This window comes from Bombyx mandarina, chromosome 04, assembly GCF_030267445.1.
Source record: "Bombyx mandarina strain Sakado chromosome 04, ASM3026744v2".
Taxonomy (NCBI): Eukaryota; Metazoa; Arthropoda; class Insecta; order Lepidoptera; family Bombycidae; genus Bombyx; species Bombyx mandarina.
The window spans coordinates 10,738,786-10,763,456 of NC_143211.1; the positions used below are offsets into that span (position 1 = coordinate 10,738,786).

The 24,671-nt window shown below is 37.0% G+C and overlaps 2 protein-coding genes across 2 annotated transcripts in view; both read left to right on the forward strand.

Annotated features, from left to right (window-relative positions):
* The first annotated feature begins 1,772 nt into the window (after window positions 1–1,772).
* Window positions 1,773–10,077, forward strand: LOC114243098 (uncharacterized). Its single transcript, XM_028174467.2, has 8 exons — window positions 1,773–1,870; window positions 2,075–2,307; window positions 3,151–3,267; window positions 3,658–3,892; window positions 5,964–6,057; window positions 6,464–6,633; window positions 7,154–7,402; window positions 7,827–10,077. The coding sequence occupies exons 2-8, from the start codon at window positions 2,110–2,112 to the stop codon at window positions 9,566–9,568; spliced, it is 2,805 nt and encodes a 934-aa protein (XP_028030268.2). The 5' UTR covers window positions 1,773–1,870; window positions 2,075–2,109; the 3' UTR covers window positions 9,569–10,077.
* A 2,451-nt stretch (window positions 10,078–12,528) lies between these two features.
* LOC114243166 (chitin synthase chs-2) overlaps window positions 12,529–24,671 on the forward strand; it is a 29,343-nt gene continuing 17,200 nt past the window's right edge. The window contains exons 1-13 of the mRNA XM_028174564.2: window positions 12,529–12,642; window positions 12,842–12,950; window positions 14,832–15,076; window positions 15,866–16,032; window positions 16,587–16,920; window positions 17,689–17,888; window positions 17,971–18,283; window positions 18,886–19,106; window positions 20,683–20,774; window positions 21,308–21,459; window positions 21,536–21,798; window positions 23,530–23,740; window positions 24,322–24,522. Coding sequence (XP_028030365.2) covers window positions 12,853–12,950; window positions 14,832–15,076; window positions 15,866–16,032; window positions 16,587–16,920; window positions 17,689–17,888; window positions 17,971–18,283; window positions 18,886–19,106; window positions 20,683–20,774; window positions 21,308–21,459; window positions 21,536–21,798; window positions 23,530–23,740; window positions 24,322–24,522 — 2,497 coding nt within the window. The 5' untranslated portion in view covers window positions 12,529–12,642; window positions 12,842–12,852. The remainder of the gene's footprint in view (window positions 12,643–12,841; window positions 12,951–14,831; window positions 15,077–15,865; window positions 16,033–16,586; window positions 16,921–17,688; window positions 17,889–17,970; window positions 18,284–18,885; window positions 19,107–20,682; window positions 20,775–21,307; window positions 21,460–21,535; window positions 21,799–23,529; window positions 23,741–24,321; window positions 24,523–24,671) is intronic.

A 24,671-nucleotide genomic window follows, 5' to 3' on the forward strand; every position in this document is an offset into this window, starting at 1 on the left:
CGGGACGTACGGGTGTATTCCCACCTCCGGCCCCCGGCTCAACGGCAACGGATCGGTGTGGAAAGGGAAGAGCTCTCCCTCTCTCGTTCCGCCGCCTCCTTCTGCGAGATGGTGGACTCGTAGAAGTCGAGCAAAGCAAACCATCACCTCACGCCACCTTTTTTTGATTTTCAGATTTTTTAATTTTTAATTATTTGTTCGTCATTTGTTCGTTAATATTCAAATGTAAAAATTGTTTGTTCGTCTTTTATTTATTTATAATTAATTAAACAAATGATCACCCTTATGTTGCCCCTCCTTACTTACTTACTTATCTTTATTTTTATCGCTCAGATTAATTCATTTTGATCAATTATCGTTTGTTCGACGACTATTGGTGATTGATTGATCATAAAAAGCAAATAAATAAAAAAAAAACGAAGCCTTGTAATATATATCAATCAAGATACTTCTCGATAATAATAATTAAGTTAATATAGACGTAAACAATTTTTTTTTTAAATAAAATCCTGTTTATAGCGTATATATATATACTAAGTTTATTCTTCCATATTAAATGAATTTCTACTAAATGTCCCCCCGCAATATATTTCTTGAACTTATAAATAATTATCATTTCAACAAAAACAGATTTTGTGTGCATTACATTTACATTTTTTGAATTACGTAATGAATTTAGGAATTATTAATTTTATTATAAAACTAGCTGACCCGGCAGACTTCGTAGTGCCTCAATCGATAAATTTTTATTTTTTACAAAAATAAAAAATTTATTTTATACAAAAAAATTTATTTTATACAAAAGTTTAGGTCTTTTGACCTAAACTTTTGTATAAAATAAACTTAAAACAAACAAAAGGAATCCATCCGAAGGGGGACACATCAAAGGAAAAACATCATTATTATTTTTATTTAATTCCAAGCATTTTCATATTTATCTACCTTTTAAACTTTTTCTGGATTTCCACAAATAATTCAAGACCAAAATTAGCCAAATCGGTCCAGCCGTTCTCGAGTTTTAGCGAAGCTAACGAACAGCAATTCATTTTTATATAAATAGATACAAGTATCATAACTATCTCCTATTGCATGGTAATGAATAGTATCATTTTAACACGAAAATTGTACTCCTAAAATATTCTTAAAAATGATTAGAAATCACTGAAATTTCAATGTGCTTGTTAATATTCATTAACATTAAAAATAACTGAATTTATTAAAACCGCGCTAATCGTACCTTAACGATTAATTGGCCGTTTCATTCAATTCACTGACATTTTTTTCTTGAAGTATTGTTGAAGTTTGTTGAAGTTTTCAATATTTTTTTGATCTACATATGAAATAATTAGACAGTATAAACGCACTTGTAAACAAAACGCTAGTAAATATGGCCATTGCTAGCTGACTGACAAAACCGGCGCATGCGCAATGTAGGCGTGAGGTGATGGTTTGCTAGATATAAAATATTAATAATTGGGAATTTAATTGTTTTTATGTTCGAACAATCAGCAATAGTCGTCGAACAAACGATAATTGATCAAAGTGAATTAATCTAAGCGATAAAAATAAAGATATCTAGTATAGGGGGCCCCCTTAACGGAGATTATTTGTTTAATTAATTATAAATAAATAAAAGACGAACAAACAATTTTTACATTTGAGCATTAACGAACAAACGACGAACAAATAATTAAAAATAAAAAAATCCGAAAATCAACAAAAGAGGGGGGCCAAATTTACAGAGCCAGGGATTACTGTACTATGTTTCTTCATGGATTACCTGCTCAGTGGGCAATAGGCATAAACATAGATTAAACTGGGCATAAATAATCACAATTTTTTTAAACATGCAGGCTAAGATGATTTAAAGGTATTAAAGTTTAACTGATATGACGTATTAATTCATTAAATTCTGTATTTTAATTAATAATTCATGTCTTACGATGTATTACTTTGGAGTTTAGGATTCAAGAGAGCCTTTCATATTTGAAAACATAACATCTGACCGACATAAATTCAAAATAATAAGTAAAATAGTAATAAGTAGTACACTGTTTTAATTGTTTTTAATTAGATATTGACTACATGTTCGCGTAAACAAACAAAAAAATGGATTTACAAACATCTCACTTGGCTGCAGCTTTGATGTCTGGTACAAATTATAGCGGTAATCCCTCTATTGAATCGGAACCTTTGGTTTGTAATCCTAAAGAGGAAGTAAAAAATGAAAAATCTTGTGGAAGTAAAAAGGAAACAGCGGAGGAAGAAAAAGATGAAGTCGCAAGTGGAGAAGAATTCTCGGATGAGGTAAACAATAAAATAATTCTTCATCGTCAACATTAAATCTATTTTAAACATACATAATTCGAATTATCGGTTTTTCGAAAATAAATCTGCATAACCATTGTGTTAGCAGAAGAAATAAACAATAAACAGCTCCAAGTCCGAATTGTCATAGGTCCCACAAATACTTATAAAGTACAAGAATGAATACAACTATTAAACAGTAGGTAATCATCTATCATCTATCTTCTATCTTATTCTTTTATCTTCTTCTTCGTTCTTCTTCTTTGTCGTTTCCTCATTACTGAGGGTCGTGACCACCTTGGTCCAGTTTTTGCACCAGCTTCCTCCAATGTTGCCTACATTCGGCCTGCTTAATGGCGTCCGGGATGCTGGTCTTTGTGGCCTCCTTGATAATGTCCGTCCACCTGGTTGGCAATCTTCCTCGACTTCTCTTTCCTTCCTTTTATCTTCTACATATATATATAAATGAATTGCTGTTCGTTTGTCTTGCTAAAACTCCAGAACCGCTGGACCGATTTGGCTAATTTTGGTCTTGAATTATTTGTGGAAGTCCAGAGAGGATTTAAAAAGTAGATAAATATGAAAATTCAGAATTAAATAGAAAATTACAATTTTGTTTCCCCTTTGATGTGTCTCCCTCGGACGGATTCTTTTTTATTTATCGATTGAGGCACTACGAAGTCTGCGGGTCAGCTAGTCTTAAATAAATTTATTGATTCTGTCCAGAAACCCAACCCAAACTGTGACTATAGATAGATTGAAGCAACATATTTATTTTTATTGGAAAAAGGCTATGTTTTATTTATTAAATGGATGATAATCTGCATTATTCTCATTCTGAAGGAATCTGAAGCTCAAACTGGAAACAAATCAATGCCGGGACGTGGTGTCACTCTTCAAATGCTTTTGGAAGATAAAATGTTGGAACCAGGCATAGCCGCTATGACCATTGAGTACTTGGTGGGTATTTAGTTGTTCTAATTAAATTTTGTATCTATGGAAATGAAAATAACTCATCCCTTAATTTTAAATTACCCATTTTATTTTTGGCCTCTGATATGGGCCAAAATTTACTCTAAGTTACCATGTGTACTGCATCCATTTTAATGTTAATTTCAGTTGAAATGCTAAGGTCAATACATATTCCTATTAAAACTGAATTTTTTAAACACTGTCAAATGTAATATTTTTGTAAATAAAACAAACTTAAATATAAATTAAACAAAACATGTCAATCTATACATTAGCATAATGAGGTCTGTTGTGTTTTGTATCTCTCATCTATACTACAACTCTAAATTATTTCCTTCAATCTATAATGAAATCTTACTAGTAGTAATGTCTTTATAGGGCCAAAAGTTTGTTGGCGATTTACAACCAGATGGAAAAATTAAATCACATGAAACTGAAACGATATTCTGTTCACCATCAGCTTGGGCAATACATTGCAAACGCATCATAAACCCGGATAAGAGATCAGGATGTGGCTGGGCATCTGTTAAGTATAGAGGGAAGAAGTTGGACACCATTAAAGCCACATATTTAAGAAAAAAGCAGCTACAAAGAGAAAATATGCATAGTGATCGTAAGCAGTTTATTTACTCTATATTTGAGAATCACTCTGAATTTGAATCTATGAACTGGTATCAATTCTTGAATCACACTCTTGAGGGATACATAAGCCATCAGTATGCTTAGTGTGAGTTTTTTAACATTCTGAACAGCGTTTGTCGCTAGTGGCGCTTTTTATTTTCTGGTCGGGGCCGAACCTCCTACGAGGCCCCGCGCCTAGGGGGCGCGCGCTGTATGTGGGACTTGACGATCTGCAAGGTGTTGGTTGGGAGCAGACTGTGGGCCTAAGGAAAATTTTAGGGCCCTAACACACTAAACGACTCCCCTGCACTCTTACACCCGACGTCCGATCTCCGTCTGGGGTCAGAACCCGGTCAGAGTAGAGGGGTTCCCGCGGTCAACACTACAACCAGACACGCGGTGCCACCCTGAGGACGCCCGACCGACGGGTCGTCGAGGTGATAATCGACGACCAACGACGCCGGTCTCCGTGGTACGGCGGTCCTATCAGGTCGCCCGGGCGATGCCCATGGTGTTGCGGGCTCGGCCCCTCGGCTCGGCGGCGGCGGCACGGCGCTGAGAGGGAAGAAGAGCGCTCCCTCTCCCGTTCCGCCACCTTTTTTGCCAGATGGTGGACTCGTCGCTGCCGAGCATCGTAGCCACGGCAGTCGGAAGTGACAAGTCCGGTCCTATTTTCGCAACGAGGACGCGGCGCTGCTCCGAGAAAGCGAGCGTGTGCTCCGCCGTGTCCTCGTTGCAGCCACTGCAGTGGTGGCACTTCGGCGTCGGCTCCCTCCGAGCGACGAGGTGCAGGTAGCGGCCGAAACAGCCGTGTCCCGTGAGTGCCTGCGTCCCCCGGAAGGTGAGACGTCTTCGGTCGCGATTAACCCAGTTCGAGACGGTCCGTCGCCTATAGGCGAGGTCCGCCAGGCGGCGAGATCACGCCTCGAGCACGACAGGGGCGCTGTTCCAACTGCATACAAATTTGAATTAACTTTTATGCTATCGAGAACGTTAAAAAACTCACACTAAGCACTGATAATTTAATGATTATTTATTACTATTTGTGCTCCATTGACATCCCACTGAGTTTCTCGTTGAATCTTTTCAATGGGTTACGATTCCGATCCCGTTGTAGATTCTGTGAAGCACTGCTCTTGTTAGGGCTAGTGATAACAAATTTTCTCATGTTGAGCTCGTGAGCTCACCTAACGGTCTGGGAATAGCTGGAATAGCTCCTTAGACTACCAGCGAATAGGTAGGAGAAAAGCCAAATGTGTCACCTAAACATCACTTGTAATGAAATGCATAAAGTAGTGTGTGACACAAAGGAAAAAGCAGCGTTCCTGAACCCGAATAGTGCTGCTAATAGTTGAACTATAATTATTATAATCTGTAAACAGTTTTTATTTACTAAATTATGCATAAGTTAGTAATAACTTCATTAAGTTGCCCAATTATTTTCAAATTAAAAACGTTTATACAACTCGCATAGGTTGTGTAAAAAATTCAAAATGTGAAGTGTAAATGCATTTGCAAGACATAACTTAAATGAAAATTAGGATAACAAGAGACCAGTGAATGGTTGTCCTGATGGTGAACTTATTTTAATGGTAACTCTGCCCCTGGCATTGCTGAAGTCCACGGGCGACGATAACCTCTCACTATCAGGTGGGTCGTATGCTCGTCTGCCTACAAGCGCAAAAAAACATAAATATCTTATTTCAAATTGCTACCTTTTATGTCTGCATGTTGAAAAGTTAAAATTTGAAGACATTCTTTAATACTGAGAACATTGTGACCTTTTAAAACACTTAAAAATATATTTGTATTTAACTATCATGATTTAAACCAACAGCATAGTTTTAAAACCTTTAGTTGATGTTTTGTGGGAACAATAATTTCTGGAAGTAAATATATTTATATATAAAACATTGTTTTCTTTCATGACAACATCATGATCCCTGTGTCAATTCTGTTTGTTTGATCAATAATAAAATATCTCGGCATACGTTTTTGAATGTCATTCAGATTGTCTACTCGCATACCTTCATTGTATAATAATTTGATTAAATTATTCACAGAAGAGACTGAAATGGAAGTGGAAAGTCCGCCAGAACCGCCACCACAACGAATCGTCATGAAGCATAATACTGTACCCAACAGAATGATGCAGCAGTAAGTTACTGTTGATATAGTAAATTCTTATTGTGCCTATGATGGAAACTCGATCACTGGTGTCATAGACCCTTTACACAGACTGAATGTATTACTGAGAGTTATTCTGGGGGACTGCAAAAAAATGTGAGCCCTATACAGTCCTCCATCTCTAATAAAATCAGGATGTCAGAGCTGAATCTGAATGTTGGGAGCTATTGTAGGGGGTACTAATTCCCACACTGCCCTCCAGATTGCAACCAATATATATTACTAAGGAATGTATATGTACATTTACTTATTTCCTAATTTGTTTCTGCACGTATTCATTGATCACAATATCAAAATTTGGTTAATTTTTGTTTTGGCTAACGTTAACTTAATTTTTATTGTCAATTTTAACCAGTTCTATTTTTGTGTATTACAGTGATGCTAATATGTTAATAGAAGGAATATCATTTTCATCAGCTGGAAAAGTTCAGCCGTTCCTGATATCTGTTAGTAGTAATGCCAGTTTGATACTCGACATCCACTGTCATTTGAAAAAAGAAGAAGTTTATGGATATCTTGCGGGAACATGGGATTTGAATAGTCACAGTAAGTACATAGATGTATGATTAATGGAACGTAAGGTTAAATTTTCTTATAGTTGTATAAATGAATAAATCCTAAAAAGGATCATAATGGCATACTAAGTTGTAAAGGCACGTGTCCAAGCTAGAGTCAGCAACTAGTTTGGAGGCACTGAAGAAGAGGAAAACCCCTTTACACATGCTGTGTGACTATTATGCCTTAGGCCGTAAAAAATACTCATTTCTCGGAGAGCACATTCTTTGCCCTGAGTTGGTTAAGCATCAATCCAACAATGTTAGTGCATTAAAAGCTGGATTTCGGCTTTGATAAAGAAATTAATACTTTGGAGTAATCATAACATGTCTTTGTGGGTCGCAGTAACTAGTTCGTGGGTTAATAGTCTTCCTACCCCCGATTTCTATAATAATAATAATAGTAACGTAACAACAAAATTATGTTTTATGGTTACCAAAAAACATTTCATCTAACTTTAAAGCCAACGGACGATTCTGGCTTAAGTGTAAAACAATGTATATTTTTTCAGCCTTGTCCATAACACACACATTCCCTTGTCTTATTAGCAAGAAAGACACAAAACCACGTGTATTGGTGGAGCTCGAAATTCAAATGGAAATCGAAAAACTCGGTCTGTCGCTTCTTGGATGGTATCATTCTCATCCGACCAACCCTGCAATGCCAAGTCTCAGAGATTGCGATAATCAATTGGAGTACCAGATAAAACTAAGGGGCCCAACAGAAATATCTTATATTCCTTGCATTGGCGTGATTTGTTGTAAGTGCATAATTTTGTATATGGCCCCAAACTCTTAATTACTATTCTATTTTTAATATACATATCTCAGATTGACAAACTGTTCAAATATTCAACAAATATTCTAATAAACAATTCTAGTATTTTTCTATTTTTATAATTCTATATTCAATTCTAATAATATATGTGTATGTGCTTTACTATAATTCTCATGTTGTATTTGTTATTTTAGCTGTTCTACACACACTTATCACTTCATTATTATTCTCATTATCCTCTCGCAGGTCTGCTGTAAGAGATTTCTTTAAGAAATAAGCAGTGCCTTTGTACATAATTTTCCTATTACTCTGTACTATGTCTTCTTTTTTGTGTGTACATAAATAAAATAATAAAAAAAAATAAAAAAACAAATATGTATTCTAATTGTAGGTCTTTTTTTTTACAGCGCCATATAATCCAGAAAGTCCTGTTTTGGAGTCGTCTTTAACGTTTTTTTGGGTAATGCCCCCGCCAGAACAAAGACCCACTGAGTACCCGCGGCCCCTATTGCTACAATATAATGTTGCACACGATAGTCATCTATTTCCACACGCTATGGAACAAATACGAAAAAGCATAAAGTATTATTCAACGTTTTCAGACGAAACATCTGTAGATTTCAAAGAAAATTTTAAGCCCGATATTACATATTTGGACAAACTTAAATGCACTTTGACCGCTAAGTTTCCTCGAGAACAAAGTGACGGCTTACTGTGGCACTTCATTAGAGATGAATTAGGATGTTCTTCAGAGAATGACGACAAAATGGATTTGGATGCTTTGTTAGCGGTCCCTCAGCCAATACCAGTCTCTAAATCTACCACGTCCGTACCCAACTTCCCCTCAGTTAGTACTCTACAGCAGATGGTTAGTAGACCTGCTGGTGTTCCTCCGATAAATGTATCTTCAGGTATTGGTTCAGGATCGCCGCACAAATTTGAAACACCTTCACTAAATATACCGGTACTATCTACTCCATCTAAATCGGCATCTAAATCTTCGACATCCTCACTCTCTTCTGCCTATCCTACTGGCTTAGACATGCTGACAAGCATGGCGCTCGGATTAGGAACCAGCCAAATGCCTATGCCGCTAGGACCTACCGGCCTAGAAAGCTTGGCAGCCGCTAATAGTATGCTGGCCGGCCTAACTCCGGGAATTCCATCGAGCTTGGCCGCAAGCTTGTCGGGCAGTAAGCTTCCGGATCCACCATCATATGCGTCGTCACTTCAAAACCTAACTAGCAGCATCGGAAGCTACGATAAAACTCCGAGCAGCACCGCCACAAGTACTGCGTCTACTCCTATTCCTGCCAACATTGCCTCAAATTTAATGATGAGTTCTGCAGATATAGCAAACGCTTTATTCTCGGCCAGCAAATACTCAAATGCAGGTATATTAGGAATACCTGACCCAATGTCTAAATCAACATTAGCTGCGAACAACATGTTCTTGTCGCCATCTTTAATGAAAATGCAAGAATCACTCATGAAGCCGTTGTCAAGTAGCAGTCCTATATCTTCGAAAATAGGGTTAGACCAGAACATGATGTTGAAATCACCGCACGATTTGTTGAAGTCTCCCCATGATCTAATGAAATCTCCTCACGACTTGTTGAAATCTCCACACGATTTATTGAAATCTCCCCACGATTTGCTCAAGTCTCCCCACGATTTGTTGAAATCCCCCCATGATTTGTTGAAAAGTAATAAAGATTATCTACCACCGGATTTCGGCAGTATAGGGAAAAGTAAAACGGAAGCTCTCCCGATGGACGTATCCAAACATTCAGAAAGCGGACTCTCCTCTAAACTTGACTTGCATAAAGAAAGCGCTGACATGCAAGCCACTGACTTCAGTATGCCGTCGCGCGTGGGAGGTGACTCTTATTTGAATCAGATGTTAGAACTGACGAAGAAGACCACGATGCCGGATTATATGTCAGATTATAATCAACCCCTGAAGTTATCGAAGTCTGACGATTTGATGACTTCTATGCCGCCAACTAGCCATCCTTATATCGGGACGTCAAGCATTACCGATTCCGGATCGCAGGCGGCGAGCTACAAAATGGACGAGCCCCTTGACTACGGTAAAGAACAAGATTACAGCATGAATAAATGTGGCAGTGAAAGTGAAATGCAATAAATTTAATGTCAGCAATTTTATTGGATACGTTTTAATGCTATCAGTATTTAAAATGGAAACTTTTTTTATAACATTGTGTGTTTTCCATGAAGTTTTTAGATCGAACAATCGAATTTATTGGATACCTAGTGGTAAAGATTACCTAATAATATTGATTCTCGAATACGAAGTTTGTATGTAATTATTATTAATAATGCTCTCGGCAAGTGTGTCAAGTTTATAAGTATTTAGACTGATAAGTAAGTATTAATTCGTAAATTGTCCTATTATCAGATAATGCATCGGTACTGTGTATTTAATTTGTGAGATTTACATACCTTAGCTCCTAATAGTTTAATAGCTCTGTCTAATCCTTTTTTGTTATCTAACATATCAGAAAATGGTATTAGCTATCGGTATTGTGTAGAGTTATCTATTTATTAAATTGAATAAGAATAAATAAGTATTTACGCTTGCTTCTAAATTTCCTTAACGTTTTCCGAAATAAAATAAAATATCATGTGAACGTATATCGTTTTTATTTAATCAGTCAGAATTATTGCTTGTTGCTGGAAAATGTTTTTCGACTTCCTTAGATTTGTATTGTTATACTAAATCAGAACGTTTTTAGAGCTCCGTAGCAAAATAACACAACCTTAATGATTCTCTCATGTCAACCCACTAAGTTTCTTGCCGGATTTTCTCACCGGGTCGCGATTCCGATTAAGTATTAATTCGTAAATTGTCCTATTATCAGATAATGCATCGGTACTGTGTATTTAATTTGTGAGATTTACATACCTTAGCTCCTAATAGTTTAATAGCTCTGTCTAATCCTTTTTTGTTATCTAACATATCAGAAAATGGTATTAGCTATCGGTATTGTGTCGAGTTATCTATCTATTTATTTGAATACGAAAAAATAAATATTTACGCTACTAAATTTCCTTAACGTTTTCCGAAATAAAATAAAATATCATGTGAACGTACATCGTTTTTATTTAATCAGTCAGAATTATTGCTTGTTGCTGGAAAATGTTTTTCGACTTCCTTTGATTTGTATTGTTATCATAATCTAAATCAGAATGTTTTTAGAGCTCCGTAGCAAAATAACACAACCTTAATGATTCTCTCATGTCAACTCACTAAGTTTCTTGCCGGATTTTCTCACTGGGTCGCGATTCCGATGTAGATTCAGCGAAGCACTGCTCTTGGTAAGGCAGATGTTATTAGTCTCTCAGGCTGAGCCCCGTAAGCTCACCCACCCGTTCGGAGAAGCTGGAATGGCCCTTCCAACTCAGCGATTAGGTAGGGTAGGTAAAAATGTAAGGCAGACAAAAAGAAGTCGAAGTCGAAGTTCGAAGTCGTCGTGGCCTAACGGATAAGATGTCCGGTGCATTCGTAGTGAGCGATGCACCGGTGTTCGAATCTCAGGCGGGTACCAATTTTTCTAATGAAATACGTACTCAACAAATGTTCACGATTGACTTCCACGGTGAAGGAATAACATCGTATAATAAAAATAAAACCCGCAAAATTATATAATTTGCGTAATTACTGGTGGTAGAACCTCTTGTGAGTCCGCGCGGGTAGGTACCACCGCCCTGCCTATTTCTGCCGTGAAGCAGTAATGCGTTTCGGTTTGAAGGGTGGGGCAGCCGTTGTAACTATACTGAGACCTTAGAACTTATATCTCAAGGTGGGTGGCGCATTTACGTTGTAGATGTCTATGGGCTCCAGTAACCACTTAACATCAGGTGGGCTGTGAGCTCGTCCATCCATCTAAGCAAAAAAAAAAAACCTCATGTCCATGTGTCATGTCATGTCATTTTACTCGTGAGATTGCGTTGGAACTGTTAACATAATTCGGAAGATATCCGGAAGATTTTTTTGAGGGGTGGCAATCTTTTTGTTTAGTAGGCGAAGTTAAGTCACGCGTTCATATCGAATAGATGCCCCCTGGATAGTAGCGACGACCAGTCATTAAGCCAATTTTATTCAGACTTGAAGCGCTCGAACTTTATAGTGCTTTGCCTCTACATATTGTCTGGCATTGTACGGGCTCTCGCATGGCGCTACGTAAGCTAAGCCGCGGGTTTACACAAACGTTTGTGGAATCAAAGTTTATAACGAATGGAAACGATCACCGTTTAAGGTATAGTTTAATTATGTGTGAACAATCAAGAATGAACTTAAAGACAAGTAATTGAGGTAAACACAATTAAACACTTGTCTATGTTGACGAAAGGACTGACTTTTTCGGCAAGTTTGGTGGTCGGCCGGCGGCGTCTCTATCGCTCCGCCTGCATGCATGCCCCTCAAATACCCACAAGGAATAACCAATAGGGACGTGCGCGTTTTAAGTTTTATTTCTTTAAATCTCTATGTATTGTGAAATTCGCTTCCCATGGTCTCAAAAGTCGACTACGTTGACACATTTGATGCAAGTCTATTCTGTCTATTAGTACTGTATTTAGGGTTATGGAATTTCAAACAAAATAGCTAGAATAATAGTTGTATTAAATGGTTGAAGGTATGCGGTATTTTCGGTTACATGAATTATTACATCCGCTTTTCTTAAGCTATATAAATTATAACCGTACGAAACTTAGTCACGGCCTACCTTGTTTTATTGGTTAGGTACCTACCGGTGCCCAGAAATCGAAACCCACCTTTTGGTACTAAAGTTTCAATTGTAATATATGTATATTATTATATGGACATAACGTCCGTTCCATACTACGGAACCTTTGAATGTGTTGTCCGAAGAATCTTGGTTTAGGTATATAAAATAAAAACAAATGCCGAGTACATGGTAATCCTAATTATCTTAACTGATAAGTTTTGAGTCAGAGTGATATTGTATGATAACATTGAATTAAAATTCAATCGCAATCACGACAAATTTAATGCGATCTGTGATAAACAATAACTTTTTTGATCAAGTTGCGATATTTTTTGTTATGACCGTTATTTCATATGACGAATAAAGAAGGTACTTTTTTGATATTTGCAAAGTTGACTTCCCTCTGATAACACTTTCTATTCATTAAATATTGTGAAAATCAGTGCTTTGTGGATTATGGTTTTCGATGGTATGTACAACATGCCTAATCTAGTTTTGTCGATTATTTTTTATCATAATATCTTTCTTGATGTATTGAGTAGTAAGTAAATTTTGTAGGGCAAAGAAGTCGTGTTCGGTTCTTTTAAAAGTTCCTTTGTGTTTAACTAACGTTGTTATCAATTAATTGTATTAAAATGTGCTTGTAATGTTTTAAAAAAATATTTTAGTTAAATAAGACATGGTTGCCACGGCGCCCTCGTTCAAACAAGTAATCGACGACTCTGATGAGTCGGACTCTGAAAATACACGTTACTATGAAGATATTGATGACTTAGAGTAAGTACCTACTTCCTTCTTTTGTTTATTTACATTGACATTTTGTCGTATTGTATTTCAGTTTTTTTTTTAATTTTATATTGGTTCAAAGTCTGTAGTAGGATTCATGTCGTGATTTATTTATTTAGTTTAGTCTTCTTACAAATTAACAGTATAACCAAAACATTTGTAAGGTATTAATAATATTAGCTTAAGTAATTTCTAGCAACAATTATAAATCACTGCGAACCATCATGGAGTTATCCATTTCCAGAGCACAGGCTAGTAGAGTAGCGAGGCAGCACGATGTGTCGGAGAATTAGCGGTGTGCTGCGTACGCGCGTGATATTAGCAACATAATGTTTAGCAACGTTTAGGTGGTCTCAGCGGAATGTCTATTTTCACTATTCACTGGTTGGAGAACAAACATATCTCATTATTCTCGTATTTTCCTGATATGATCCAAAATAGTACATATTTTACACACGGGAGGAAATGTCCAACTTTTCTCCCTTGATGCACATACTATTTTTTTCTCCTACCTACGCCGAAAGTTCGGTTTTCCTCCCGCTGTACAGGGAAGAAAGTCTAACTTTTCCTCCCGCTGTACAGGGAAGAAAGTAACTCTTCCTCCCTGGGTACTGACAAGTGCGCATGCGCGTTAGTGTCTACGTCTGCTCTCACGCACTTAAAATTCTCCGCCATTGTTGTGCTCGGGTAATTTGCAATATTATGTTTAGTGTAAAAGTGAAATAAACGAAAGGCAATAAAATTTAATAGTGAAGTATTAAACAAAGATGAGTTCATCAGATAGTTCTTATTCAATTAGTAGTAGTTTATTAAAAAAATAATTGTTTGTAAAATTAATTGTTTGTATTGTTTTTCATTGCTGCGTTTGAAGAAGATTCAATTAGTTTTTACTGTATGTTGAATATTTGATTTGATTTTAACATTGTACAAAATAATGAAATAAAAAGCTGTAGGTAATCACGTACAAAGTAAAACATTGAAATTTGACATTTGAAATTAAGAAGAGCGATTATATTTATATTTTTATTTCCATTAATTTTTTTGTAAGCGGTCCCAGCTACAGGTAGTTGAATATGAAATTGTTTTAATAAGGATTTTCACATGTGCTGTTGGTGCCGACAAAACGAATAGGTCCGGATCTGAACACCAAATATCTTTAACAAAAATGATGATTGTGATCGAGAATCGATCATCAAGGACACTGTCCACTAGACCAGTAGAATAAGCCGATCAAATTACTATTTACGAGGTCAAGTCACGCACAAATTTGGATTCTCGGTATTATGGGAACCGGAGACTAATATACACACTTGCATCTAATTATAAGCATATATACACATAAAGATATTAAATATCCAGACAAAGAGCAAACATATACGTTCATCACACGAATGTTTGATCGATGATGGATACCCACGACCCTCGACCCAGAAGTTAGGGGCGCTTACTATGGCACCGCCAAGTACATTTTCAATTTCTATTATTTAAATAAAGAAGAAAGAAAATGGGTTGACGAGAAACGGAGGAGAAAACATTACTTAACCGTTTTATTTGTGCGTTATTTAATTAAAGGTAAAGTACGTAGTGATGATGCTATGTGAGCACTATGACCCCGAAATGAGCCTCGTCTTCCGACCATACACCCTGCGACTCATTCCGACCTTGCCAGTCCGACACTTGGTGCTAGTGTTGATCTCTAGCGTCAGACCAACTTGGGCCTCCCTACGCTACACCCGCTTTGCAGTCAGATCCAGCTCCATTCACACTATTTGGCTCCCAGAATATTTGGCTCACTAAAAAGTTTTTTTTTTGCAAAGCTAACACGAACTTTACTTATTTTAACATGTTCACACCCTTGCCTTTAACTTTTAGCCATCGAACTGCACAAGATACAAAAGGATGGAACTTATTCCGCGAAATCCCCGTGAAGAAGCAGAGCGGGTCGATGGCCTCAACCAAATGGATCGACATAAGCGTCAAATTATTGAAACTCCTAGCTTATGTACTAGCGTTCGTTGCAACACTCGGATCTGCTATTATAGCAAAAGGAACGCTACTTTTTATCACGTCGCAACTGAAAAAAGATCGACAAATCACGCATTGCAATAAGCTTCTGGGTAAGTGACGTCAATGATATTTTTTACAGACGTCATATTCAGAATACACTTGTAATTGATGTATAATGGACGAATATGATTTTTCTTTAAATTTACATATTAGACGATAAGTTTAAATCAAATTAGCTTATAACGGTTTGATCACGCTTGCTTAGTATTTGCAATTTATACTATAAGTTTCGAAAACAGGGACAAATTACGGATATGATAAATAAATCTTATCATAGATATCATGATTATATGTTTTGACTTCTATGTCTCAATAACTTGTTATAAACAAATAACAGTGGATACGTATCTAAGACATTAGGAATGGTATCAATATTATTAAATCATCCGGAATGAATTAATGACTACAGTATTTGTGAGATTACGAAGCCAATATTGAACTACTTGTCACAAATCTATCACACCTTTTAAACATGACATAGTGTAGAGCAGCTTAGAGGATATTTCCAATTATTTTTAAGCCCCAATTATGAATGTGTAAAGTAAAAAAAACTTACTGGTGACCAAGTGTGTGTCCGCACGGGCAGGTTTCACCATCGCGACTATTTCAACTTCGAAGAAATCACACATTTAAGCTCATGTAAAGCAATATTTATATTTTTAAATCTACATAATTATAAGTGGCGAGATAAAAATCCACTCTAAAGTACTCTATTTATGTTTGTATCTACTGCTTGCTGTATTCACTCCGCGATAGGCAGCGATATGTCTGAGCCTACAAGAGCCATAAATAGAGTTGTTTTCTTCCACGTGAATAAAATATTACGTAATATTTTTTAGCTTTAGATCAACAATTTGTAACGGTTTTGACACTAGAAGAAAGAATAACATGGCTTTGGGCAGCAGCAATAGTGTTTTGTGTACCAGAATTGGGCACATTTGTGAGATCAGTCAGGATTTGTTTTTTTAAGACGCACCACAAACCTTCAGTATCTCAGTTCGCTATTGTAAGTATGTAAAAGCATTCATTGATAAAACAAACAAAAAACGGTTATCGAAGACAGGCGAAGACACGACTTACGCGATCTTAGTAGTTCTTGATATGGAAGGTAATAATGCTGAGGATCCGCCCAAGTCTCTTTAGCGGTAAAGAATAATTTATAGCTACTTATGTATAGTCCTAAATACGTATATAAGCCGTCTCTGGACTGGTGATGATGACTCATTCCAGAGCTTAGTGATATGTGTCAAAACTGATATTTACAATCGTGTAGGTACATCTCAAAAGGTCAACAAAAGGGTTGTTCCATAATTATGGTGTGTAGTGCGGTGTTAGTGAGGACATAGCGAGACCTTCGTGATAATCTTCTCATCTCTCTCCATGCAGTATAATAATGAAAATAATTATTGTACTCCCATTGGTTTCAAAACTCTCACGCTTATATGCATTTACTAATAGGTTGTTTTTGTGGTAATAATAATCTTATCGATTTTTAAAATCATCGATTTTTTATCCATAAAAGACGTTTTCATTTAAGTCTTTTTCATTAATTATTTTCAGGCCTTTATCATAGAAACGTTACATACAATCGGAATCGCCATTTTGTTACTGATCATTTTACCCGAACTGGACGTGGTGAACGGCGCCATGTTGATGAACGCTATGTGTATAATACCGGGAATTTTGAATGCATTCTCGAGAGATCGAACCGATTCACGTTATTCTATAAAATTGATAATTGACGTGCTGGCCATATCCGCTCAGGCGACTGCTTTTGTGGTATGGCCTATGTTAGATGGTAAACCGGTACTTTGGTCAATACCGGTAGCGTGCCTGTTGGTGTCCCTGGGCTGGTGGGAGAACTACGTTGGCAGCTGTCATCGGAATTCCTCGTGTAAGCGTTATTTATTATTTTGATGAACCATGTAATATTAAAAGTGTATTAGTATTTTCATTCCAACAAACTTATGTGACGGAGAGGCTGTTTCCATTATGTTTTTAAAATGATGACGTCAGCGTCGCTGACGCCATTCTTTTCATCAGTATCGTTGCCTTCCATAGTGACAGTAATTAAGACTCCCTTTTCCAATGAATTCCATTTATTGCATTTTAAGTATACAACGATAAACACAGAGAGCTCCGCCTCAGCCGGCTGCTCGAGTCGGAATGCTTTGTGCAACAATAGTCACTCGTATTTACAGTAGAATAGTGGAGGTAGCTTAGTCATGAATTCGCTTGAATACCGTCTTAAACAGTTGCTTACATGCGTAACATTAAGGAAACAGTTAACTTTGACTATTTTAGTTAACTAAATAGTGACGTTGCGCCGACATATATAATGAATATTCTAGACGATATTAAGCGCAGCTTGTATCACAGAACACTTACATATCGGTTTTCTGATAAATTAAAAATTGTGCCCTACATTTCGAACCAGGAACTATGTTTTTATTGTATACGTACTATTGTAATAAAATATTAAAATCACAATATATTTTAAAATAGGACATAATTTCAACTTTAAAAGTATCATTGGTGAGAAATCGATTAGGTTATAATAAATAATTAACTGCAAACAGATTACTTGTGTATGCTCCATTCCGTGGTCTTTTATAATTATACATTACCTAAATAAATAGAAAAATTAACAATATATTTTCAGATATAATGTACCGTTTACAACTATTGAGAGAAAATCTCAAAAAGACTCGTTATTATACGCACAGGATCCTACCGCTCTGGAAAATTACATTATTTTTCATTTGTGTCTTGATATCGTTACAAGTACAAGGTGATAATGCGTTTTCATTTTTTGAATTAACACGAGATGCTTTTGGTGAGCGATTCTACGTGGTCAATGAGGTATGTATTGTTTTATGAACATATATTTTATGTAAACTTTTAATATTAACGCATTTCACGGCAGCAAGAAACCTTCTTCTAGGTCCAAGTGCTACTCAGCGACGCCAATGACGGCTTAGATTATACCTTGACCGGCAAGACGTTAGAGTTGCCAGTTTATTGGTCTACATCTCTTTGGGTGGCCGCTATTCAAGTTGCAGCAGCGTATTTCTGTTTTGGAGCCGCCAAATTTGCTTGTAAAATTCTTATTCAAAATTTTAGCTTCACATTTGCTCTGACACTCGTCGGACCGGTTGCTATAAATCTCCTTATATTCCTTTGCGGCTTGAGAAACGCGGACCCGTGTGCGTTTTACGGAACAATTCCCGATTATTTGTTCTACGAAATTCCTCCAGGTGAGATAAAAGAGCAAACGTTTTATTATAACTCAAAAATATTAACTTTGATTTGGTTTCATTTAATCAATAAATCGTATAGTTTTATTAGCTTATCAAGAATGTTTATATATTATTTAGAAGGAATAAATGTGTAACATAAACTGCGTTCATTGAAAAATAAACTTTGCCTTAAAGACTAGGTATAACTGTAACTATACTTGAGACCTTAGAATTTCTACCTCAAGGTGGGTGGCGCATTTACGTCGTAGATGTCTATGGGCTCCAGTAACCATTCAACACCGGGTGGGCTATGAGCTCGTCCACCCATCTAAGCAATAACAAAAAAAGAACAGTATTCTAGTGTAGGTGCTTACTGGTGTACCCCATCACGTTCCTCTGTGAATAAATAACATATTGTACTTTATTGATGCTATGACAGAATCTATATCAGTAGTGTCGGGAACAACTTTTGCATATTACCTAATTGTTGATTATGATTTTATTTTTATTTTTCTCACGTTTGAATTTTTATATTTATCACAACCTGGTGAATATATTAGGAACGCATTTATGATAAATACACATTGAATTTTATTTATGAACTTTATAATTTATCACAGTGTACTTCTTACGTGAGTACATCGGACGTCAAATGGCGTGGGTGTGGTTGCTATGGCTCATGTCCCAAGCGTGGATCGTTGGGCATACATGGCTGCCACGATGTGAGCGTGTCGCTGCTACCGACAAATTGTTCGCCAAACCTTTGTACAACGGGGTTTTGATAGATCAATCGCTCCTATTGAATAGAACCAAAGATGATGATGCCGATATTGGGTTTGAGGTAAGATTTTTGCAAGTACATAATTCCTTTTTTAAAATAAAAATGTTGACCTAACAGCGCCGATAAGAACTAGAACCCCTTGTGGTTCAATGACCAACATGCCTTTTTTTTTTATTTTTTATTGCCCAGATGTGTGGACGAGCTCACAGCCCACCTGGTGTTAACCCATAGACATCTACAACGTAAATGCGCCACACACCTTGAGATATAAGTTCTAAGATCTCAGTATATGTAGTTACAACGGCTGCCCCACCCTTCAAACCGAAACGAATTACTGCTTCACGGCAGAAATAGGCGGGGCGGTGGTATCTACCCGTGCGGACTCACGAGAGATCCTACCACCAGTAAAATGTTATTAGTGTAAAGTTATTTATATGAAGAGTGCTGGTTCGAGACTAGGCGCACTTTGTTGCTTTTTGTTTTCTTTTTGTTACTTTTTCTAAAGCTTTGGAAGGAACTGGGTGAGGGTGGATTCACAAGTCTTAGGGTACCCCACTGGTATTTAGGGCTCTCAAAAGCTGTCTCTATTTCACCCTGTCTTGCACTTGCCCCTTGCCATCGTTAAAAGTGATGAGTAATTCATAGAAAAAAAAATAATGGCAAAAGATTTAGGTTTTTTGTTTAGAAAATATTTTACTACACTAAACAAAGCTAAATCGTTGAGTTTAAGTATAATTTGTCAATATATACAATACAATACCTACACATTTGGTTTTCGATACAGTAAAAAAAAAAAAGTGTGTGTGTCCGCTCCGACGCACGACTGGAGTTTACTGGATATAAAAAATTAAACGAAACAATACGAGAAAAAATAGTTCTATATTACGACAACACGATACACAACAGATTATTAACAAATTAACGAGACACAAAACAAACGACTAACAAATATATGAAAATACAATAATGAGAGAAACGCGCGATCAGTACGAGGCTTTGTGGCGGACTGCCGGCGCAGCAGCCCGGCGTCACCTGCGATAACGCGGCCGCGCGTTGGCTCCTGATTGGCGCGCGCACGCATCACGCAATCAGGAGCCAATCAGGCGCATAAAGCATTTCGTGTGACATGCTAGGCGCATAACGCATTTCGTGTGACATGCTAGTACGATTTTGGTCCCCATAATTTTCATACCCCGGGCCTATATATGTAAATCGATTCTAAAGGAGTAAACTCCAAAAACAATAATAACACATTTGATTTTGGAATCTCATTTTCGCGCCAATCTTTCCTATTATTAAGCATTAACGTCACATTAAAATGAAGCCATTGATGAGAATCTAATTTTATTCAGAAAAATGAAATGTGTGTTTTTTAAACTCAATTCGATTGGTATTACGAGTATTCGAATATTTGCTTATCGGAATATCAAGATAATGGTTTCTGTTTGTGGCAGAAAATAATATGGACGTCCTACTAAAAGACGATCAAATTAGTCAAGGAAATAATCGAAAAAATACTGCCCAAAAATATGATTTTGTTAAAGAATACATAGGATAGCAGTCGGAAACTTGTGAAAAAAATGACTTTGTCCTTACATTCTTCTCCTATGATCAAAATTATTTCTTGCCGTTTCAGAATTCTAAAGACGCCGACAATGTATCCATAGCCAGTTCGGAAAAAGACATGAGTGACATGACTGATATTAAACCAAGCGACAGCATCAGCAGGTGTGAATAGTTTTTTATACAATAAAAAAATATGTTTTTGTTTAATCTCTTACTGAGATATATATTGTTCCATGCACAGTAGTGTTGCTGTTTATTGACACAGCTAATTTTTCATGGAGTGTTCTCTGGGAAATGGTTCGACTTCGATCCATAAACCTATATCGCACCGTCCGCGACCTAATCATACTTCATCCAAAGCATCTGCATCCAGTGCGTTTCCAGAAATCTTTTTTGCCTCTTACCATTCGGCTTTGAAATGAACGCATAAATGTTACACATATCCTTCTTCAAACGAGGCTTAAAGAGAGTCCTCAATAATAGACAGGTGCTTGGCTATGCCCCTGCAATACCATCAGGTGGTCCGTATGACTGACTGCCTAGAATCGCAAAAAAAGCCTTAGGTAACTTTTGGTTGTGCTCTGAGTTTGTCGATGACCATAACATTTACTTTTCTGGCCAAGAAAAAATACTTTCGACGTCGAAGGAGACAAAAAACTGCCAAGTTGATAATTGTAAAGCTTATTTAATTACAGAATTTACATATGTGCGACCATGTGGCACGAAACAAAAGATGAAATGGTTGATTTCTTAAAGTCTATTTTGAGACTCGACGAGGACCAGAGTGCTCGCAGAGTTGCTCAGAAGTACTTAGGAATCATTGATCCTGATTACTATGAGTTGGAGTGTAAGTATCTTGGGAGTGTATCTGACTGAGATATGTTACTACTGTATTAAAATATGGTTGTAAATTGTTTTTTCAGGCAACATTTTCTTTGACGATGGTTTCGAAATGTCTGATCACAGCGCGGACGACTCTCAAGTGAATCGTTTTGTGAAGTGTCTAGTGGACACTATAGACGAAGCGGCCTCAGAAGTCCACCTCACGAACGTTAAGCTTCGTCCTCCTGTGAAAATACCGACTCCGTATGGCGGCAGATTGGTTTGGACTATGCCAGGAAAAAATAAAATTATTTGTCATTTGAAAGACAAATCGAAAGTTCGACACAAAAAACGTTGGTCGCAGGTAAATTCAAACGAGCTCAGATTAAATTTTAACATTGATAGTTATATAGATAGATAGTTTTGATTTACCGTATATCCGCAATTTTCATGTTCAAGCAAAAGTGGCACTAATCTTATTACCAAATTAATTATGTTATTATTGTTGGGGATAGAAAAGGGATGCTTTGTCGGTTTACTTCAGACTTTTACTGTATAATTTTTATTGCGCCCATAAAACGTGATGTCACTTTTATTTATTTATTTTTTTATTGCTTAGATGGATGGACGATCTTACAGCCCACCTGATGTTAAGTGGTTACGGGAGCCCATAGACATCTACAAAGTGAATGCGCCACCCATCTTGAGATATAAGTTCTAAGGTCTCAGTATAGTTACAACGGCTACCCCACCCTTCGAACCGAAACGCATTACTGCTTCCCGGCAGAAATAGGCGGGGTGGTGGTACCTACCCGTGCGGACTCCCAAGAGGTCCTACCACCAGTGATCACTTCTTCATATATTGCGCTCTTTGACCAACATTGAATTGTAATATTTATTTCGTTCGTAATTCTAAGAGATGGTATTTTTGTCTTAGGGCTTATTGGGTAGTTGTCAACTCGTTAAGCTTATTTGAGACATTATCAAATTTTATCGTATATCGGCTGCTACACTCTTGAAACCAGAAACCATAACTGCTTTGAGGCAGAAACCGCCAGGTACGGTGGCGGTACGTAAACTTGCAAGCTCGCAAGACCCCAAATACCCTAATAATAATAACAATAATTAATTGGTAACAAATCACATACGGTCCTCCGGTCCCACTTTAAGATACTCTGTATTGTTTGTACCTATGTGTTTACCCTGTAAAAGTCTGAAGTAAGCCGACAAAGTATCCCTTCTCTATCTCCAACAATAATAACATAATTAATTTGATAATAAGATTAGTGCCACTAATTAACAGTGAAATAGTGAACAGATATAGAACATTAAAATTGCGGAGATACGGTAAATTAAAACTATCTAACTATATCTACTATCTATCTAACCGTATATAATAATTATAATGATATGGAATATTCTAAAAATGGTTGAACAACGCAAATCATTAAAAATTTCATAATAAAAGACTTAATTGCGTTTTATGTACAATAATAAGAAAACAACATTTAAAGCCTTTATTTTCCACAAATTATTATTTACACAGTATTACTGAATGAAGTATCAGACTCAATGACAGATAGTGATAGTCAATGTATAAAAGAAAAATCTTTTTTTTTTTCTAAACTAAAAAGTTTCAAAGGTTTTATATAAAATTTACATAAAAAAGGTTTTTTCTTTACATGTATATACATATATAGATAGTAAACACCCAGACAAACAGCCAACAAATCTGTTCATCGCACAACGTTCGCCCGAGTTGGGAATCGAAGGCACGACCCTCGGCGCAACGGTCAGGGGCGCTAATTATCACAGCACCAGTACAGAGCCAGTAAATTGCTTAGATGGGTGTACGAGCTCACAGCCCACCTGGTGTTAAGTGGTTACCGGAGTCCATAGACATCTACAGCGTAAATGCGCCACCCACCTTGAGATATAAGTTCTAAGGTCTCAGTATAGTTACAACGGCTGTATAGTTACAACCTTTCAAACTGAAACGCATTACTGCTTCACGGCAGAAATAGGCGGGATGGTGGTACCTACCTGTGCGGACTCACAAGAGGTCCAACCACCTTTAATAACTAAACTATTTTAGGTTATGTACATGTACTACATCCTCGGTCACCGTTTGATGGACCTGCCGATATCCGTTAACCGCAAGGAGGTTATAGCCGAGAACACGTATCTACTAGCCCTGGATGGCGACATCGATTTCAAACCGAGCGCCGTGACGTTGCTCATCGACTTGATGAAGAAAGACAAGAACTTGGGAGCCGCGTGCGGCCGCATCCATCCAGTCGGTTCAGGTATATGTTAAACGTCACAAAAAAAACGATCCATAAGACCAGTGTGCTTAGTGCGAGTTATTTAACGTTCTCGATAGCGTAAAAGTTAGGTCATATTTGTATGGAATGGGATCGTTTGCCGCTAGGGGCGCTGTTCCAACTGCATACAAAATTGGGCGAACTTTTACGCTATCGAGAACGTTAAAAAACTCGCACTAAGCACACTGATATGAGTTCGAAGTCTCCGGTCACGTAATCAAAAATCATCGTTAACATTATATGTTAAGACTAATTGTAAATCTGTATATAAATTGACCAAGACAGAACATACGATTCAGTAGATTTTCTCTGTGTTCGTCGCCTGATTCTCTTTGATCTTGTTTAATAGCTATTGATGACGTACAGGACAAAATGTGAATAACAAAACAAATGATAATTTGAAAAAAGAAATGAACCTCAACAATTCAGTCGATAATTTAGTAATTGAGTCGAATTTTGATCACCGAGCAAACTAGTTCAAACAATTAATTGGAAAACTTGTATATTAGATTTTCGATCTTACAACTTTAATTAGAAGTCTTTTGTTTTAATTACAATTTCAGGTTTCATGACGTGGTATCAGAAGTTTGAATACGCGATCGGTCACTGGCTTCAAAAGGCCACCGAACACATGATCGGCTGCGTGCTCTGTAGTCCCGGATGCTTCTCGCTGTTCAGAGGAAAGGCTCTGATGGACGACAATGTCATGAAGAAATACACACTGACTTCCCATGAAGCGAGGCATTACGTGCAATACGATCAAGGTAAGTGTTTTGATAAATAAAAACCAAATTGAATCATAAACTAAGCTGATTTTATTATTCCAATGACGAGTGAACGAGCTGCTGGTGTCGAGCGGTTAACGCAGTCCGTGGACATCACAATGTTAATGCTGCCATTGACCTTCAAACGT

What these genes read in the sequence shown, in the direction of transcription:
- LOC114243098 (XM_028174467.2), top strand. Translation starts at nt 2,110, where the DNA reads ATGGATTTACAAACATCTCACTTGGCTGCAGCTTTGATGTCTGGTACA. An exon ending in CTATGACCATTGAGTACTTG is followed by an intron (nt 3,268 to 3,657) that starts GTGGGTATTTAG and finishes ATGTCTTTATAG; the next exon opens with GGCCAAAAGTTTGTTGGCGA. An exon ending in TTGCATTGGCGTGATTTGTT is followed by an intron (nt 7,403 to 7,826) that starts GTAAGTGCATAA and finishes TTTTTTTTACAG; the next exon opens with CGCCATATAATCCAGAAAGT.